This window comes from Electrona antarctica (genome assembly GCF_951216825.1).
Source record: "Electrona antarctica genome assembly, chromosome: 5".
NCBI lineage: Eukaryota > Metazoa > Chordata > Actinopteri > Myctophiformes > Myctophidae > Electrona > Electrona antarctica.
The window spans coordinates 21,786,410-21,806,844 of record NC_136810.1 but is presented as its reverse complement, the minus strand read 5'-3'; the positions used below and the strand labels follow the sequence as shown (position 1 = coordinate 21,806,844).

Here is a 20,435-nt window from a genome sequence, read left to right as displayed (position 1 = left end):
GATGTGTACCCGGTGAGTTCAGCCACATCAGCAGCTACCATAAATTGCCTGAGGAGCAGTTTTAGTACTCACGGCCTTCCCGAAATAATTTGTTCGGATAATGCCCAATGTTTTGTCAGTGAGGCAAGTAAGCAGTTTATGGCAAAGAACGGAATCACACATGTTACAGCAGCTCCCTACCACCCGTCATCGAATGGACTAGCGGAGAGAGCGGTGCAGATCTTGAAGGGCCTCATGAGAAAGAGTTCAGGGGACACATTGGAGACAAGACTGCACAGGGCTATGTTCAGTTATCGCATTACCCCCCAGTCTACGACAGGGTTGTCTCCGGCGGAGATGATGATGGGTAGAAAACTGAGATGCACATTGGATTTAATACACCCAGACCTAAAGCAGAAAGTGGAGTCAAGGCAGCTACGTCAGAAGGCATATCATGACAGGCATGCATCAGCTCGTAACTTTAAGATTGGAGACACAGTCTATACGACGAACTTTGGGTATGGGCCTAAATGGATTCCAGGATTGGTACAGGAGATCACAGGACCAGTGTCTTACAAAGTGTTGTTGGGCAACAGCGGAGTGGTCCGGAGACACGTGGATCAACTATTCAGGAGATAGATCACCCGGCAGCAGCAGCAACAGCAGCCGGGGCAGAGGAAAACGGCTACACGGCGGAGGCAGGGGGCGGGAACGAGGATCCCCCCCAGGATATCAGCGACGCAGCAAGGACCGAGGAAGGGTCTGCAGCGACATCGGCAGAGGAGAATGACGGCGAGAATGGGGCGTCGCGAGGGGAGCTGAGATGCTCTCACAGAGAGAGGAGACCACCGGATCGTTTGAAGGACTTTACCAGGTAAAGGAGATATTGCTTATGGGCAAGAATGCGCCCATGTCTCCTTTAGGTAGTGTGGTAGTCCACCCACACTATCAGACCTGGAGGAACTTATTATTATTATTTTTTGTTTTAAAACAAGAACAGAATGAACATGGCATTTCATTAGTATTTGTTTGGGGTGTCTTATCCTAGGCTGGGTACTGGATATATATATGTATATGTATTTTGTGTTGTTGACCTTGGTTGACTTTAGTAGTGACAATTTAAGGGGAAGGGGATGTTATGTTGCTGGCATGTTGTTACGGGACCGGGCCAAGAGGGGGCACAACTACACCAGACTGACTAGGCAGTCAGTAGGAGGCAACCACCTCCTGGGAGGAAGTGTTAGTTATACTTGGCGCGGTGTGTATGAAGCAAGTCTGTATTTCCCCCTTGAGAAATAAACAACCAACATATTGTTACAGTAACCTGGTGTGGCGTATTCCGTATTCAAGATACTACAATCACCATGCACCCACCAGGCAAACCAGGCATACCTAATGAACTGGTGGGCATGCCCACATAAAAACAACATTTTCCCCTGGTCGAAAATTTCCAACTGACTTCAGTTCACTCGGCATGCACACGCACGACTTCCTTGATAAACATGGAAGCGGCTGACTAAACAACCGCTGTAACGCTCGTGTAACCGTTTAAAGTTGGATTTTCTTGGACGTTGCTAAGTTTGAATTAGTGTAAAACTTTTTTAGCCCTTCACTTTTTGGATTCATTGTGCAGAAAAGGGTAAGAAGCGTTCCTTGTGGAAACATGCTCCGTTTCTGAACCACGGTGGGAGGGGCCCAGGGTGTGACCTCATCTCGGAGCTACAGAATTAGCGTAGTGCTGAGGGAACATACTGGGGCTAGTGCTACGTCTAACCGGGGAAACTCCCCCGTCAGGTGAAAAGAAGCAGCTTGGACTCCTCATGCATTGAAGGAAGCATGAGTTCAGTCCATTGATGTGAAAGAAGGTACATTTCTAAAGAAGATGAAATAAAGGTTGTTATGTACAGCCGATGGACAATCAAAATCAGTTGAAAATATTTAATTCCGATGTGGTGTCATCATTAAGCTTAAGTGCCATACCCGTTAAGACGAGCTTATGCATTATGGCTCATAATCTGCTAAAAATGCGATATTCGGCGCTTGATTAGAGCTTAGTTTGACTTAGTTATTACAAAAAAAGGGATCGTCCGGTTACACTACTCTGTGTGGGTTCTCAAAAGGCATTTTGTGTTCAAACATGATATATACTGTAACAGTTTTTGGACGTACGTAATGTTTCCACCCGACAAAGACGCTTGTAAACTGTACTGTATAGATTTAAGGTGCTGTAGGGGCCTATACTGTATTTAAGGTGTATTTAAGCTGTATTTAAGGTGCTGCAGTGGTTTTCAACCAGTGGTCCGGGGAACACCAGTGGTTCTTGAGGGGATTCCAGCCACGTGGTCCACAGCTAAATGATGGAAGAGTTGGTAACCAAATCGACCCTTAACACGAAGCCTCATGCCATTGAAATGAAATGAAATGAAATCTATATTTACCCAGGGTATCTGGGCTAAGCTCAAGAACTTGTTTCCAGCCAGGCCCTGCTCATAGAACACATTTCATCGTAGTGGTTCAATGCCTTGTTCAAGGGCACTTCAGCGGTGGTAATTTTTAACGTGTCGGACGGCTGATTCGAACTAGGAACCTTCCGGTATCAAGACCGCGCCGCTATCCGTTCGGCCACCGCTGCCACTGGATTCATGTAGATCCCGCACATAGCTTTAGTCTGGCAGCCCATAGAGTAATAATAAAAGGATAGAGACCGAACCGGAGCGTTAGCTGCACGTTACGCACATGTCGTCATGAACGTGCTGCAGTTCCACTTTCCGCCAGTAGGTAGTGGTAGCTCCAACATTGGATAGCCTTACTGGGCCTTACTATAAGCCTTTTAAAGGGGAAAAACCTTGTGCAATAAACAAATACATTAATCCCGGCAGGGATTGTTTAATTGATCTTTAACTCTTGAGAGCATAAAACTAAACCTCAAAAATATTGGTAAACATCTGCATGACTTATTTTACAAGAAGTCTACACAATTAGAGAATGTAGAAGAATTGTTTATTTTGATCAGTGTTTTCCTGTTACCTCTCTCTCTAATGGTACCAACATCAATACATTATCTTTTGTCTAAGAGGGGAAATGTCAACAAATGGTGCGGTCCGTGGCTCAAATGCAGAATAAATTGATATGAAAATGGTTGACGAGACCTGCTGTACTGTATATATTTATGGTACTGCATATCCCTGTATGCACGTGTTGTTCATTAATTTAATTGAATTAATATTTAACTGTTGTCCATCTCTGTGTGACACATGTGCGTTAATTTGAGCGTGTTTTGAGCAGATCTCCAGTGACTCGTTACCCTCAGTCATTAGACGTGGATAATTAATTATCCTCCAACGTCCTACACCTGTTGGGTCGCTGTTTCATCATCCCTGCATGGGACATGTCATCAGTGGTAAACGCACGCACGCACGCACGCACGCACGCACCTGGGTATTGTCTGCTATTGTTCTACACCCACAGGACCACAATGGAAATAAACAGTCAAGCTACCGTGGTTATTGTTAAAGGAGTATTTCACTTTTCAAAAACATTTTGGGCGATTTTATTGTGAATCAAACAATCAATCAATCAATCAATCAATCAATCAGATTCATGATTCTGAACCCATTCCAAGCATTAGTTTTGCACGAAAAACACTCCTTGGGCTAAAAACGGCCATAGCCTCTTGCCCAAATGTGCCCAAATATGATGAGGTCAGCACATGTGGGCACATTTGGACAAGTGGCTATGGCCTAATTTAGCCCAATGAGTGGTTTTGTGTGCAAAACTGAGCACACAGCCCTGGGGGGAGCCGGTACTCAGTGTGATGGTGCTTGAGCTATGTCCTCCAATTCTGACAGACTGCGGCCTGCAGGTGAGGAAGTCCAGAATCCAGTTGCAGAGAGGTGTGTTGAGACCCAGTGTGCTTAGCTTCCCTATCAGCCATCACCACCATCGGGGGATGATGGTGTTGAAAGCGGAGCTGAAGTCCATGAGCAGAATTCTGACGTATGTGTTTCTCTTGTCGAGGTATGTTAGGGCCAAGTGCAGGGCAGTAGACACAGCATCATCAGTGGACCTATTGGCCCGATATGTATACTGATGGGGGTCCATCAGTCCTGACCAGGCTTCTGTGTTTCACCCCAGACACTGTTTAAGTTGCTTGCTTGATTCTGTATTTCGATATTTGATCGGACACACACACTTTATAAACTAAGGCTGTCAAAGTTAACGCGTTAATCGTGCGTTAACTCAAAGTCATTTTAACGGCGTTAATTTAATTAACGCGCGATTAACGCACGGTGAAGCTTGACAGAATAGTTGAGAGACGCATTCATGTGAATGCAGGCAGTCAGTGAGCCCCGCCTCTCTCCCCACTCTCTCTCCCAGTGACTCGTCCGTCAGCCTGTGCAGGACCGGTGCGCAGATCGAGTGTAGCCTACCAGTGTGGGCTGGGCAGTTGAGCTGTGAGCACTCGAGTCGTCGCGTTCGTTGGGCTTGTTATTAATTCATTTGCTCCACAACGTGTTAGATCAGAAGCTCTTTGAATTGGGCATTGGGCAAAAGCAAAACTCTGGCAGTTTTGGTTGACAAACATAGTCAGTTGTGATAGCGTGATGCTACACAGACCATGCTAATGCTAAAGCTAATGTTGACAGCCTGACTGTGCGTGCGTGCTTACAGGAGAGAGAGCTCTCGCCTGGTGTGTGTGTGTGTGTGTGTGTGTGTGTGAGACTGTGTTGAGTTGAGTTTATGATTTTGTTTCCCTCTTCCATGGCATTTGCAATAAAGCAAGCATTCTCCCATGTTGATAAGAGTATTTAAAACTTGAAAAGCAGTGGTTCTGATTGAACCAGTGGTCCCTGAGGGGGTTCCAGGTGGTCCCCAGCTAAATGATGGAGAGTTGGTAACCAAATGGAAGGCTAAATGTCATCAAATGGTGGTCTGTGGCTCAAATGCAGAATACATAATGGACCTTGATATGAAAAATCTTGAAAACCACTGATTTAAGGTATATTTAGAATATGCGATTAATTTGCGATTAATCGGCGATTAACTATGGGCAATCATGCGATTAATCGCGATTAAATATTTTAATCGACTGACAGGCCTAATATAAACCCTATTCTAAATTCACAAACGTCATAAAAAATGTGCAGGTTGTAAAAAGTCCTAAGCTCTGACCTAGGTAGAATCGATCTGCACCTGGCTCGCTGACAACAAACTATCATTACACCTGGAAAAAACTGAATCCACTAATTCTCTTTGGGTCAAATATAATCTCAGAGAGGCCAATGGCTTCACAGTTAAAGTGGGTGACAATATTTTCACACGAAAATATGAAATGACCTATACCTGGGTTCCATCTTAGAGGCAAATCTTTCCTGTGATAAAATGGCAAAAAAGTAATTGTAGAGGCTCTCCGTCCTCACTGGTAAGAACACGTTGACCACTTGACCCTAACAGGGGGACTTATTCAAGGTTTCTTCGACTATGCATGCACCGTGACTAAATTTGACTGAGGGACTGCCATTGGATTTTTTTGATTTTTTGATTTTTTTTCATGTCATATGAAAGCAGGGAATCATAGCTTCAAATTGACATATTGACCCACCAGTTTTGGAGATATGGCTTATAGAGTAATGTCTTGCAGAAAACAGCGAGTTGAGAAAACAGACTTGAAAGGCTCACTTCTGTGGTCTCTAACATTACACCTATAGCTACATGTTTAAGCATTTATTTCATATTTACATGTCGATTTCAGCTCTGACATTTATTTCAGACATGCTCGAGTATGTGAAGAGTCTGCCTGTGCTATAAACTCATTAAAAAAAAAGTGTTTCTCCTCTGGTGAAAAGCTGGAATTGCTGGAAATGCAAATCTGGTCACTCATGGTACCATGATAGCACCACAAAGGCCCTAAAAACTGCTTGGCATTACCACTACAACTCACCTCACCCCTGCTCATATTTATAGGATGGCTCAGGGTAGACAGCAACTTGCAATGGGCCTGGTCTACAAGATTTGCTACACCACAACGACACCATATGCACCTGTCAAAATACTTCCTAAAATGTCAACGCCGTCCGTGAACCAGAGGGAGTTCCACAAATCAAAGTTCAAACCAGATTTGGCTCAAACAAGGTGTTACATTAGCTCCTATGCCACAAAAATGTGGCTGTTTTTGGCTACCGGTATATAGAAGTGTATATTCGTACTTCTCTAAATGTTATGATGAATTGAAAACGGTGGACCCTCTTGTAAACAAGTGTAATGCTTTATTGGGTCGTCCACTCACAGTTAACAGTTTTTGTATTGAGTTGTGCTTGAAATATACTGTAATTCTGCAAACTGTCAAATACTTCAATCAATCAATCAATCAAAAAGAGCACTTACGGGTGGCTGTAATTTGTATCTGGCCCCAGTAAGAAAAAGGTTTTCCACACAATACTGAATATATGCGGATGTCATTAAATGTTCTGGTGAATTGAAAATAGAGGACCGCAATGGAAACAAGCCTAGTGCTTTCTTGTGGATTTTTAATTCTCTTAGCAGACCTTTGAACTGTACTTTCATGTGCTCATTCTACAAACTGTTAAAGGGATTGTGACATTAAAAAAAAAAAGTTTTGTAATTGTCTCCACCAGGCCGAAGGCATGGGGAGAGAGTATGTTTTGCACTCCGTCCGTGTGTCCGTCCGTCCGTGTGTGTGTCCGTCCGTCCTTCCTTCCGTCCGTCTGTGTACAGCTAATCTCCGGCACCGTTAACCCGGTCGATGCCAAACTTTGCACACACACTCCCTGGATGGCAACGATGAACCTCTGCCCCGCATTTTCCAGAACGGCCTGTTATAGCGCCACCATGAGGCAGCTTTTCACATTTTTACCTAAAACTGCACCGATCTGCGTGAAACGTTGCATGCACACTCCCTAGAGGCCAAGGACAAACCTTTGACCTGCAATTTCCGCATCTGCCTTTTATAGCGCCACCAGGAGTCCGACTTTTGTAAAACACATTTTTTTACATTACTCCTCCAGATTCTGTCCAAAAATCTCACAAATCGTTACACAGTATCTCTATGGTCATGTGCTCAAGTTGGATCTGTCCGATATTTCATATTCCATCCTAATTGGCTATAATTGGCTTTCACAGTTTGCAAGATTGCCCCGTTTTGAACAATAGCCTCAAATCATGAACGCAGCATGCAATTTACGTGAAATCTTTCACACATTTTCTTACTAGGCTGAGGAATATATCCCACCCTTTTCACATTGGCCTGTTATAGCGCCACCAACAGGTTGATTTTTGCAAAACACATTTTTGGAACAAAATGCCTCAAATCATCCAATTTCCATCAAAGGCAAACATGTTTATATTACTCCTAAACATTTTGCCAAACATCTCACACAGTCCTATCCTCCTGGTGGAGACCTGTGCCCAGAAGGGCACTTCTTCTAGTTTTTCTTATTTTTCTTAGGTTTTCTGAGCTCAATTGCACCCAAAAACAGAACTTTTAACATTCAGTTGATTTTCTGTGGTCTGGGGTTTTCTGGGGTGCTCTGATTGTCCTGTGATGTAAGAGTCCATAAATCCCATATATGACATAACACTTTGCCAGCAGATGTCACTGCTGAGGCCTGTTTGCCTGTTTTCATTGCAGCTCAAAAGGCTTCAGAACACACACAGATAACCCCAGCCCACAGGCAATTCACTGAATGTTCGAAGTTCAGGTTGTGTGAGTGTAATTGAGGTTATTGTCTCCACCAGGCCGAAGGCATGGGGAGAGAGTATGTTTTGCACTGCGTCCGTGTGTCCGTCCGTCCGTGTGTGTGTCCGTCCGTCCTTCCTTCCGTCCGTCTGTGTACAGCTAATCTCCGGCACCGTTAACCCGGTCGATGCCAAACTTTGCACACACACTCCCTGGATGCCAACGATGAACCTCTGCCCCCCATTTTCCAGAACGGCCTGTTATAGCGCCACCATGAGGCAGCTTTTCACATTTTTTACCTAAAACTGCACCATCTGCGTGAAACGTTGCATGCACACTCCCTAGAGGCCAAGGACAAACCTTTTACCTGCATTTTCCGCATCTGCCTTTTATAGCGCCACCAGGAGGCCGACTTTTGTAAAACACATTTTTTGATATTACTCCTCCAGATTCTGTCCAAAAATCTCACAAATCGTTACACAGTATATCTATGGTCATGTGCTCAAGTCGGATCTGTCCGAGATTTCATATTCCATCCTAATTGGCTATAATTGGCTTTCACAGTTTGCAAGATTGCCCCGTTTTGAACAAAAGCCTCAAATCATGAACGCAGCATGCAATTTACGTGAAATCTTTCACACATTTTCTTACTAGGCTGAGGAATATATCCCACCCTTTTCACATTGGCCTGTTATAGCGCCACCAACAGGTTGATTTTTGCAAAACACATTTTTGGAACAAAATGCCTCAAATCATCCAATTGCCATCAAAGGCGTATGAAGAACCTCTGCCCTAAATATTCCTCAACGGCCTGTTATAGCGCCACCATGAGGCCGATTTAGGCAAAACACATTTCTGTAGATTACTCGAACACATTTTATCCATACATCAGACAATTCGGTATACACTATCTCCATAGTCATGTGATCAACACGGATCTGCACCATTTCCCATCTTCCATCCTGATTGGCTAAGATTGCCTTCCAAAGCTCACATGATTGGTCCGTTTGGAACAAAATGCCACACATCACAAACACAGTGTGCAATTTCCATGCAATTATACACGCACATTTCCACTAGGCCGAGGACGACATGCCACTAAGTTTTTCCCCAAATCAGCCTCACGGTGGCGCTATAACAGGCCAACTCCTGTTTTTTAGCTATAACTGCATCGATCTGTATACAACTTATGTATGCGCACTCCCTAGAGGCCATGGAAAAACATTGTCCCTGCATCCCTCCACATCTGCCGGTTATAGCGCCACCATGAGGCCGATTTCTGCAAAACATATTGCTTATGTTAGTGGCATAGATTTCATCCAAATCGGTAAGTTTTCAAATCAGCCTCATGGTGGCGCTACAACAGGCCAAGCCGCGTCACACACACACGTTTATATTGCTCCTAAACATTTTGCCAAACATCACACACACACTCCTATCCTCCTGGTGGAGACCTGTGCCCAGAAGGGCACTTTTTCTAGTTAAACATAAAATGAAAATGTAAAATAAATTAAAAAGAATTTCATGAAATCTTTAATACAGTTTTCAATCAATCAGCTGTGATGAAGCCATTATCCACCCCAAGTTCATGCTGGCACCCATCAATTATTCTCTTCCCATCCAGACCATGATCTGCATGCATGCATGCATGAATGCATGCATTTATGTATGCATGCATGTATGCATGTATGCATGTATGTCAAGGGCCACACCCCAAGGAGTGGAGACTAAATTATGTATTCTTATAATATAAGAATACATAATTTAGTCCCCCTATCTCACCAGGGCCACATTGGCAACTGGCATCTCTAATAGATGCCAGTTGCCAATGTGGCCCTCATGGTGAGATAAAGTCATTGACACATTACTGGACACACACACAACATTCTTTTCATATTGACATTTCATATTGTTAATGTATGTTATAAGCCCTGCCCATATACTGTATGTCTGCCTCTGCTCAGGTGGGTGTGGGTGAAAGATTACGTAATGTCATAAAGTGGCACGCACGCACGCACGCACGCGCGCACACACGCGTGCACACACACACACACACACACACACACACACACACACACACACACACACACACACACACACACACACAGGCGATGGCACATCACATACGGGTGTCTGTGATGTTGGGGGGGGGGCACATCACTGCATATAAAACGTATAAAACAACTGGACAATGGCTTTAGACAGAAAGGGAGGAGGGGGTTAGACAGAGCAGGACAGACATGAGGGCTTCTCTAGTAACTCTACACATACACCTGCTTTCATACTTGATGCTCTGTCATTCCTTCTCTCCTCTGTCTTCCTCTGCGTCCTCCTCTTCTTCCTCCTGTGAGTTACAGGCTCAGTTTAATCTCAACAGAATGTACAAGCCTGGAGACGTGGTTCTGGGAGGCTTGTTTCCGATCCACTTCTCCTATGTGTTCCCTGAGCTGTCTTTCACCTCCGAGCCACAGGACCCCACCTGCAATGGGTGAGTAATCTGAGTATCACACGTACAGTAGCAAGCAGGCGGTCCCGCCTATAGCTATAAAGTGGAGGAGAGAGTATCTCAATTTAAAATTCTAATTCACAGGATTAGAAACAATGTAGCACCCAAATTTTTCAGTGACTACTTTTCAAAGGTTAGTGATACTCACAGGCACTACACCAGAGGGAGCCCTACTGATTTTAAACCCTGCAATTTTCACAGCAATATGGGAAAAACATCATTCCTATACTCGGCAGCAGTTCAGTGAAATGGCTGGCCTTCCAGCCTCAAGTTGATCAGTTCCTTTGAAAACTTTAAATCCACATTAAAAAGATGGTTGGCCGATAACATGTCCTAATTTTAAGTATACTGACATTTTTGTGTAGAATAGATTAAAAAAAAATCCAGTTTTATTTGGTCAGTTTTTTAATGAAATTGTTCTGTTTGTGTTTTTGTTTGTTTTTTGTCTCCTGGCAAAATACAAAGGTATCTTGTTTTTGTCTGTTTTGTATTGTTGCTCCCCATCCCCTTTCCCCAAGAGGACCACAACGGAAACAAGCCTAACGGCTTCCTTGTGACTCTATCCTTTTGAATGTATTTTCAATAAAGTAATCAATCAATCAATAGCCAAACATCTATTCCACAATCTCTGAATGCTATTAGAGACTCTGGAACTATACACCTCCTGAATGCTATTAGAGAGTCTGGAACTACACCTCCTGAAAGCTCAGAGAGGAAGCTGTCAACTGGTCCGTCATTTCCGTTCACGAAAATATGTTTTTAAAATATCTATACAGTTCATGTTTTCTATTTCCATTTTTGCTAAGCAGCAAGCGGGGAGGAGGAGGCGTCAAATCCACATCATCACATTTTCAGAGTTTGTACATATTTGCTCCAGACTTTGTAAAGTTGTGGGAGGTCATGAAGCAATAGTACGTCTGACTTGCAAGACCAGCAAGCAAGACAACAGGGACATTGTTTTGATGCATGGTACCATATAGTACAGGGCTGGGCAACTTTGAGGATGGAGAGGGCCACTACATTTCCACACTCACTCCAGGGTGCCGCATTGCATTACTATCGTAGCAAAAATATTTGTATTTAATTTCAAATGCCGTTGAAATGCCTTAAATTATAGTTATGTTAACATTATGAACTAAATACAAATACATTGGACATAAAAAAACATTCTAATACTACTCATTAAGCTAATTAAATTTAGACAGACGCACCCTTTTAAGAAAGCTTTTCCCTAAATGTGTTTTTACTGCTAATGATGTTGCTTACGCTTCTTTTATTGTATTTTATTTATTTATTTTATTTTTTGCCATGCTTTTAATCTCTGTAGCACTTTGAGATCCGTAAGAATGTAAAGCGCTTTATAAATAAAATGCATTATTATTATTATTATTATTATTATTATTATTATTATTATTATTAAAGTCATTAAAGTCATGTTTTGCATGTTTGAAACTGTAACAAATTGAAATCAATAATGTATCACAATATTCTGATATTAACCTGCGGGCCACATTAAGTGATGGTGGGGGCCGCCAGTTGCCCTGCATGTATGCCATAGTATAACCATGTTGTTTATTTCTACAAAGATGAAAGTGAAAAGATAACGTGAACATCATATATTCTTTTGCGTTATAGTTTCAACATTGCCATGTTCAGATGGGCCCAGACCATGGCGTTCGCCGTGGCAGAGATCAACAGGAACCCCGGCCTGCTGCCCAACGTCACCCTGGGATACCTTCTCTACGACACCTGCTACACCATCGGAGTGGCGTTCGGCGGAGCGCTGTCGTTGGTCAGCGGGAGAGAGGAGCGCTTCCGATTGGACGAGAGCTGCACGGGCTTTCCGCCGGTGCTCGGCATCGTGGGCGACAGTTGGTCGGCGCAGTCTATCGCCATCTCTAGCGTGGTGGGTTTGTACCGAGTGCCCATGGTGAGTTAATATGCTTATGCTAGTCATCTCTAGCGTGGTGGGTGTCAGACTCATGACTGTGGGATTGTTAACACATGCACCCGTATGTTACAGTAGTTAGTTAGTTTAATTTATTGTCCACGTGTGGAAATTTGTCTTCGGTCTCAACAACAGTAAAAAACAAACAGTTACAACAACAGCAACAACACTTACACAATTATTTTCTCATGATAAAAAGGGCAGGACAACAGTGGCAAATACATTGGAAAAACAACAAATCTAGCGAGACATGGTATCATTTAGTGCCTTAATGGCATTTGGGATGAAGGAATTTTTAAAAATGTTACGGTTAGCTTTTGGTACTTTGTACCATCTACCAGAGGGAAGTAGTTCGAACTCCCTGCAGAGTGGATGAAAGGGGTCGTTTGCTACAGACGTGTGGTGTGTTTTCCAGGTCAGTTACTATGCCATGTGCTCCTGTCTGAGTGACCGGATTAAACACCCGTCCTTCTTCAGAACGGTCATAACTAACACCGTCCAGGTGAATGTTCCACACACTCCACTGACTCCATGGCAAATTCTTAATTGTCTTGTTTATACACATCATTATAATGTTCTTATTTTGATATTGAATGTCAAGTCTCCAGGTTTTCTTCAGAATATGTATGACACTGATTAACTACTATACGACACTATATGGCACATTAGTTCTAACCTGACTCCGCCAGATGGGGCAGCAGAGAGTAAGTCTGCCTGAGAGTTCCCAGATGGGAGCAGGAGGGGGGAACCCAGTGTACTCTCTGCTGCCCCATCTGGCGGAGTCAGGTTACATTAGTTCTGGTGGTTCTCAAATGTTTTATAATAAGGACCGCCTTAACTCGGAGAGTGTACAAATGGAACCAAATGGACCCAGTAAGTGAGTAAGGGCTAGCTCTTTGTGTTTCTGGCAATATTATTGTCCGGTCATTTGTACGTCCCAGGCAAAAAGGGACGTTTGACAAGAAATGTTCACTACAAGCCAGCATGGCGATGCCACACGATGACCCTGCCTGTGTAATTACTGCTGGAGCCTATAGTGGTCTGTGTTGACACTGACAGTATCAAAAGAGAATCATTAGACATTGTCATTGTATTCACTGATTCACTCTGACTCATTTATATTAGAGATAGATAGATAGATAGATAGATAGATAGATAGATAGATAGATAGATAGATAGATAGATAGATAGATAGATAGATAGATAGATAGATAGATAGATAGATAAACTTTATTGTCCACAAGGGAAATTTGTCTTGGGCTATCACCCCAAATGCAGCCACACATAAAACATCAGTGACAAACAAAAATACATAACAGAGGGAGACACAACACAGACAGACAGACAGACAGACAGACAGACATCTATTTATTATATTTCTTCATCCAACCAGGTGCAAGCTATGCTCCAGATTATGCGACGATTCGAGTGGACCTGGTTCGGGTTGCTCTATCACGATGATGACTTTGGCCATGACGCATTCCACATCTTCCAGTCCGAACTGGCTCGGACCGGATGGGGATGTATGGCCTATGCGGAGCCTATTCCCTTGGACAGCAACCCCGCTGGACTGCAGAGGATCGTCTCTGTGGTGAAGACCTCCACCGCGCGTGTGGTCGCCGTCATCGAAAACGGGATCCGTGCGATTAAACTCATGGATGAGGTTGGGAGGTTACATGAAATGGGTTATATTGGAGTGATGATTGAAACTCTTTATTATGAATAATAACCCCTCAAGATGTAGCCTACTACTGCATAGCATCTTGTTTTTGAGGGGGTCCTCCACTCAAAGATATAATGTACAATGTATAGTTGTATATCATTTACAAGAAAGAACATTAGACAAGAAACTGACTCATCTAGGTTGATATTTAATGGCAATGCAATTGAATCAGTATTAGGTTCAAATTAATTGCTCAGTAATTATGTATATTTAACACCTCTACACAAAACAAACTTCCTTCTTTAATCCCCAAACATCTTGACTCCCATCGACAGATGGCAGATTACCGCCCACCCTACAGCCTGATGGGCCTCCCTGACGTTTCTTCCAGTTACTGTAAGGGGGAGTTTTTCGTTGCCACTGTCGCTAAAACAATGCTTGCTCAGGGTGGGACAGCATCAGGTCTCTGCTCTACATCAGGGTGGGACAGCGTCAGGTCTCTGCTCTACATCAGGGTGGGACAGCGTCAGGTCTCTGCTCTACATCAGGGTGGGACAGCGTCAGGTCTCTGCTCTACATGTAAAGTCTCTTGAGACAACTTTTTGTTGTTTATTTGACACTTGAATACAATTTCATTTCATTGAATTGACTCCTTTCCAAATTTTTGCAGGCCCTGGGTAAGCAAACCGGCCTGGCGGGGAGGGGGCGCATGCGTTGGTCGTACGTCGGCCAATGCTTGGCCGGGTAAGACGCACCCGTGGCTCCCGACATGTGTTGGCGGTTAAGACACATACGTGGCTTCCCTGTGAGGTTGAGGTTAGGGTTAGAGTTTGTGGTAGCCGGGGTGTCGGACTAAATCAAGTTGTTGTTGTTGATGTCATAAATGTTCTTTCTTGTTGTTGACGATGATCTCGAACAGGTGGTGAGACAGAAGGTGACAGGGCTCCAGTGGGTGGCTGGCGTGCAGTTCATAGAACACACCAACGACCACAGCCCTGGGGTCTACATCCCCTACCTGAGGGGCAGCCTGGGGGTCTCCATCCGCCAGGGAGACATTCCAGGCCTCAGGGACTTCCTGCTGAAAATACGGCCCGGAAACAACCCCGACAACAGCCACGAAAACACCTTGGTGAGTGTTTTCGTTTGCTTCCAAAGCCCAAAGTGTTCGTTGGGATGTCGCACCCCAGTGTGACAACGTAACTATAAACATTTTGTCAGAATGTAGACTAAAGCTTAAGAGTGTGATTGTCCTGGAGAGGAATCTCTTCAGGATAGTCTATTGCCAGTGGCCTTGTGGCTGCGGAGTCTACATCTTCTTTATTATTACATGCTGGCTGTCCCCAAGATTAATTTAGTACGTATTTAAGCTGACATTTCAATCTGATGTCCTTTTTTAAATAGCCATTTTATTTATTTTTTACCAGTTTTTAAATATTCAACAAGGTATTATAGGTCTTGATTTTGTTTTTGCAGGTGAGGCAGTTTTGGGAGCACACGTTTCAGTGTAAATTTGCACCCCTTCCCCCAGAGTGGGTGGATGCTGGTGGAAGGGTGTGTACTGGACAAGAGGACCTAGGGACAGCGGAAACTAAACTTCTGGATGTGTCTGACCTCAGGGGCGAGTATAATGTGTACAAGGCTGCGTATGCTCTGGCCCACGCCCTCCATGACATGCTGCAATGTGTGCCAGGAAGAGGGCCTTTCACTGGGCACAGCTGTGCCACTTTGCAGACAATACAGCCATGGCAGGTGAAATGTTAATACTTTCAGCGCCTTTGCCGTTGATTAATGCCAATTGAAGCCTAATTTTGATACTAAACGCTTAACGCCATTGCCGTTGATTAATGGCAATTGCGCTTTTATAGTGCATTCGATCGATCGAGCCATAATGCTACTTACGTTACCCGGTTAGCTAGCTATGTTATTAGCACAGCACTGGATCGTCCATCATAGATCGTCGTCGCCATAATAATCCATTCTATCCATTTCTTTCAATCGCCTGTATCTCCTATTCCTTGTCCTAGATGGCATTTTGGTCAAAACAGCGTTTCTTTGACAGCACAGAGCCGGCGATGTGGAGCGTTCTAGTGCCCCGGTTTGGATTCACATTGTAAACAAGCCCTGTCTCGGCTCCGTTGAGTGTCCTAGGATAAGCTACTTCCGGTAGACTGGAACTGTGGCTTTTCAAAATAAGAGCTTGACTGGAAAAAATGCTGGCGTGAATTAGATCCTAATTTTTGTCCAGAGTCAGGTCGTGGGATAGCTCCATGCGTCCCTTTCCCGAGCAACATTAGCCTTCCTCCTGGAGGATCCTGAGGCGTTCCAAGGCCAGTGTGGAGATACAATCCCCCCATCTGGTCCTCTGACCTCCCCAGGGAGACATCAATACTAGATGCCCAAACCAGCTAAGCTGACTCCTTTCCAAGTGAAGGAGCAGCAGTTCTACTCTAAGGGAGATGCCAGCCACCCGTCTGAGAAAACTCTTTTTGGCCGATTGTATCCACAGTTGTATTCTTTCGGTCATGACCCACACTTCATGGCCATAGGTCAGAGTAGGAAAAGGCAAAGCTCGGTAGACAGAGAGCTTTGCCTTCTGGCTCAGCACAGCGACTGCAATACTGCTCTTTATGCTCCGATTCTCTGGCTGTTCTCCCGCTCCGTCCTCCCCTCAATCATGAACAAGACCCCGAGATACTTCTACTTCTATACCTGAGGTAAAAAGCCTTGTTCCCTACTTGGAGTGCACAATCCACAATCCTGCTGAGAACCATGGCCTCAGATATGGAGATACTGATCCTCATCCCAGTATCCCAGTCCACCATTCGCAAAAAGCAGTGAAGCAACCCTTAGCTCACCAAACCGTATACCCTATCCACCACGAATTTGCATCAAGATCCTGTTCATGAATATTACAAAGAGGGACAAAGCGAAGCCCTGGCGGAGGCCAACCCCCACCAGAAATGAATCTGACTTACTGCCGAACACAAGGACACAGTTCCCGCCCCGGGGAATATAATATTGGATTGCCCGTAACAAGATCCCCCTCAATCCATATTGCCACAGAGCCTCCAACAGAACCCCTGGGGGACCCGGTCATATTACTTCTCCAAATCCACAGAACACATGTAGACCAGGAATGCATACTTCCAGGCCTGTCCAGGACCCCTGCAAGAGTAAAGTGCTGGTCAGTTGTTAAGACCACGCAGAACGTATTCTGCATCACTCCTCTTGAATCTAAGGTTTGACTATTACACCCTACACCCTCGTTTCCAAAACGAACATTTCCCAGGAAGGCTGAGTAATGTGTGATGTGTCTATAGTTGACAGACTCTGGTCCGTCTTTTTAAACAGTGGGACCACCACCCCGGTCTGCCACTCCTTCGGCATAGACTTACACACAATGTTGAAAAGACGTGTCAACCAAGACAGCACTTCACCACCCAGAGACTTCAGCATTTCTGGACAGATCTCGTCAACCCCCGGAGCTTTGCCACTGTGGGAGTTGCTTAACTACCTCAGTGACTTCCTCTCGGGAGATTGATGGCGGTCCCCCGTCATCCTCCAGCTCTGCCCCTGTCCGAGAGGGTGGATCTGATCACATTGCGCTCAGGCGCGTTCCTCAAAGTGTTCCTTCCAGCGCCCGACAACTTCATGATTGGAAGTCAGCAGAGTCCCATCTCTTCTGTACACAGCCTGGATGGTTCCTCACTTTCTCCATTCCTATTCATGGTCACCAACCTCCACAGGGATGTCAGAGGAGCCCAGCCGGAGAGGGGAGTTAAAGTCATTCGCAGTAATTCCCAGTTCATTCGCACTACACAATTGGGTTTGCCAGGTCTGTTCCCCCACCATCTGAGTGATTAGTTGACAGCTCAGCCCCTCTCTTCACCCAAGTGTCCAGAACATAAGGCCTCAGATCGTCGGAACCAACTCATCACCAGATGGTGATAAGTTCACAGTTCAGCTGTTTCTTCACCCGAGTGTCCAGAACATAAAGCCTCAGATAACAGCCTTTTGTTTTAGTGCCCCAACCACTGTAGGTCCTACAGCTTAAATTAAAGATCTGTTCTCCCATAACATACGGTCAATTTAAATCTTTGATTGCAGACTAACCCCCAAGTGTCTGCAACTGTTTTTAAACACGTGTGCTACATCACGCAATGAGGAAATGTTGCTGTTCTGTTCTGTTGTAAGATGTTGTATCTCGACGACACTGCAAATGAGGGTGACCTCAATGTCTTTCGAGAATAAAAGAGTTTGGATGAATGAATGAGATCAGATACAATTACAAAATCAATCATTTACCTTCGGCCTAGGATGCTATCCCTGCTCTGGTACCATGTACCAGAGCATGAGTCTCTATGCTTGAACATGGTGTTTGTTATAGTCAATCCATGACTAGCACAGATGTCCAATAACAAGTCGCCACAGTGTCACAATTGTATATCTGGTACACACTATAGTGTTTTTTTGTGTGTGTATTTTTCCTACTATTTGTCACCATTTCTAGCTTGTGTATTACCTGCAAGAGATCAACTTCACCACATCAGCTGGTGATCAAGTATCATTTAATGAGAATAGTGAAGCCTCACCAATCGTTGATGTCATGAACTTGGCGTGGCTCCCAGATGGAAGCACAAAGGTTCAGAATGTAGGTTTGTACAAGAAGTCAGAATCAGCAAGTGAAGAACTCATCCTCGATGAAGACAGAATCTTCTGGAACTCTGGAACCAACAAGGTCACTTTGGCTTTCTAAAATACCTGATGTTGAGCACATGATGTGAATGCAATTTAGTTTAGACTGAAACTGATCACTGTTACTTTCCTCTGTAGCCTCCTCGGTTAGTGTGCAGTGAGAGCTGTTCCCCTGGAACCCGTGTGGCCAGAAGGAAAGGAGAACCTGTATGCTGCTTTGACTGCATCACTTGTTCTGAGGGAGAGATCAGCAATGAGACTGGTAGGTTCATATTCTGTATGTAGAGTAGGTTATCTTCAGGCTGATACTGTCTCTTTGATCATCTTTTCTTTGCTAGACTCTACAGAATGTACCAGTTGTCCAGAGGACTTCTGGTCCAGTCCCCAGCGTGACCACTGTGTCCCCAAGAGTGTGGAGTTCCTCTCCTACCACGAGCCCTTGGGTATCTCCTTGACAACCATCTCATTGATAGGCACACTATTCTGTGCCATTGTCATGGGCATATTCATCTATTATCGAGACACACCCATGGTGCGCGCCAACAACTCAGAACTCAGCTTTCAACTTCTGATGTCACTCAAACTGTGTTTCTTGTGTTCACTTCTGTTCATTGGCCGCCCCAGACTCTGGACTTGTCAGCTGAGGCATGCAACATTTGGGATCAGCTTTGTGCTGTGTGTCTCGTGCATCCTGGTAAAGACTATGGTGGTGTTGGCTGTGTTCAAGGCCTCCAAGCCTGGGAGTTCAGAAATTCTGAGGTTTTTCGGTACAATACAGCAAAGGGGAACCGTTCTGGGCCTTACTTCCATCCAGGCAATAATCTGCATAGCCTGGCTTGTGTCTGCCTCACCGACTCCTCATAAAAACACACAATACAACAGTGATAAGATAGTCTATGAGTGTGAAGTGGGCTCAACAGTTGGTTTTGCAGTGTTACTAGGTTATATTGGTTTACTGGCACTCCTCAGCTTCCTCCTAGCATTCATGGCAAGGAATCTTCCAGATAACTTCAATGAAGCCAAGTTGATCACCTTCAGCATGTTGATCTTCTGTGCCGTGTGGATAGCCTTCATCCCAGCATATATCAGCTCTCCAGGCAAATATGCAGATGCGGTGGAGGTATTTGCTATTTTAGCTTCTAGTTTTGGCCTCTTGGTGGTGCTGTTTGGACCAAAGTGTTACATAATCCTTTTGAAACCTGATAGAAACACTAAGAAGTCCATTATGGGACGCGGTGCCACCAAGACGTAGAAGAAGAAATTAAATGATAAATTGATAATTATATTATATTATATTATATTATATTATATTATATTATATTATATTATATTATATTATATTATATATTATATTATATATATAATGTTTATATGTATATTTGATTGCTGATCACCTTGTTATGTAGTAATAGATTCTGTTTTTATTCAACTAAATCAAATCAGAGATGCAAACATTAGAATGTTGGTGAAAGGTTCAGCTTAGCCTTAAAGACATTTGTTGATTTTAGACCTACAGGTATATAGATTGTAAAGAATTGCACCTCTTCATTCTCTGTGGGTCAAATGGGAGACAAATTATGTATTTAAAATTTGCAAATGTACTGTTATAGCTATTATAGTCTATAACAGCATTATTTTTTATTTTGATGGCATCTGTTTTCATTGGGTAAAAGCTGCTTTGTGTGATATTTTCACGTTCATAAAGAACTGTTTCACACCACTGGTCACAACAATCTGTGGATAAATTCCTTACCAAGAAATGTCTTCATCACTGTGTTTGTAAAGGTGTCTAAACACATCTCACAATCTCACAAAGACTGAAATTCAGTTTCCAAATCTGAAATCTGTGACAGCTGCTGAAAGTTGGGGTCCCATGACCTTATGGAAAAAGTACTCAAATGTTTTACTTAAGTAAAAGTATCAATACTGTAATATAGAAATACCCTGG

General features: G+C 43.9%; 2 protein-coding genes across 2 annotated transcripts in view; both read left to right on the top strand.

Annotated features, from left to right (window-relative positions):
- LOC306923894 (extracellular calcium-sensing receptor-like) overlaps positions 1-20,435 on the top strand; it is a gene marked incomplete at both ends in the record, with an annotated part of 92,345 nt that overhangs the window by 678 nt on the left and 71,232 nt on the right. Inside the window, 4 exons of the mRNA XM_079502240.1 lie at positions 576-834; positions 3,828-3,996; positions 10,053-10,163; positions 11,817-12,111. Of these exons, the coding sequence (XP_079358366.1) occupies positions 576-834; positions 3,828-3,996; positions 10,053-10,163; positions 11,817-12,111 (834 nt within the window). The remainder of the gene's footprint in view (positions 1-575; positions 835-3,827; positions 3,997-10,052; positions 10,164-11,816; positions 12,112-20,435) is intronic.
- On the top strand, positions 13,544-19,739 carry LOC306923189 (extracellular calcium-sensing receptor-like; the record flags this gene model as incomplete). Its single annotated transcript, XM_079501217.1, has 6 exons — positions 13,544-13,792; positions 14,712-14,921; positions 15,323-15,541; positions 18,303-18,530; positions 18,626-18,749; positions 18,826-19,739. 6 exons carry the CDS (start codon positions 13,544-13,546, stop codon positions 19,737-19,739), a joined length of 1,944 nt encoding a protein of 647 aa, XP_079357343.1.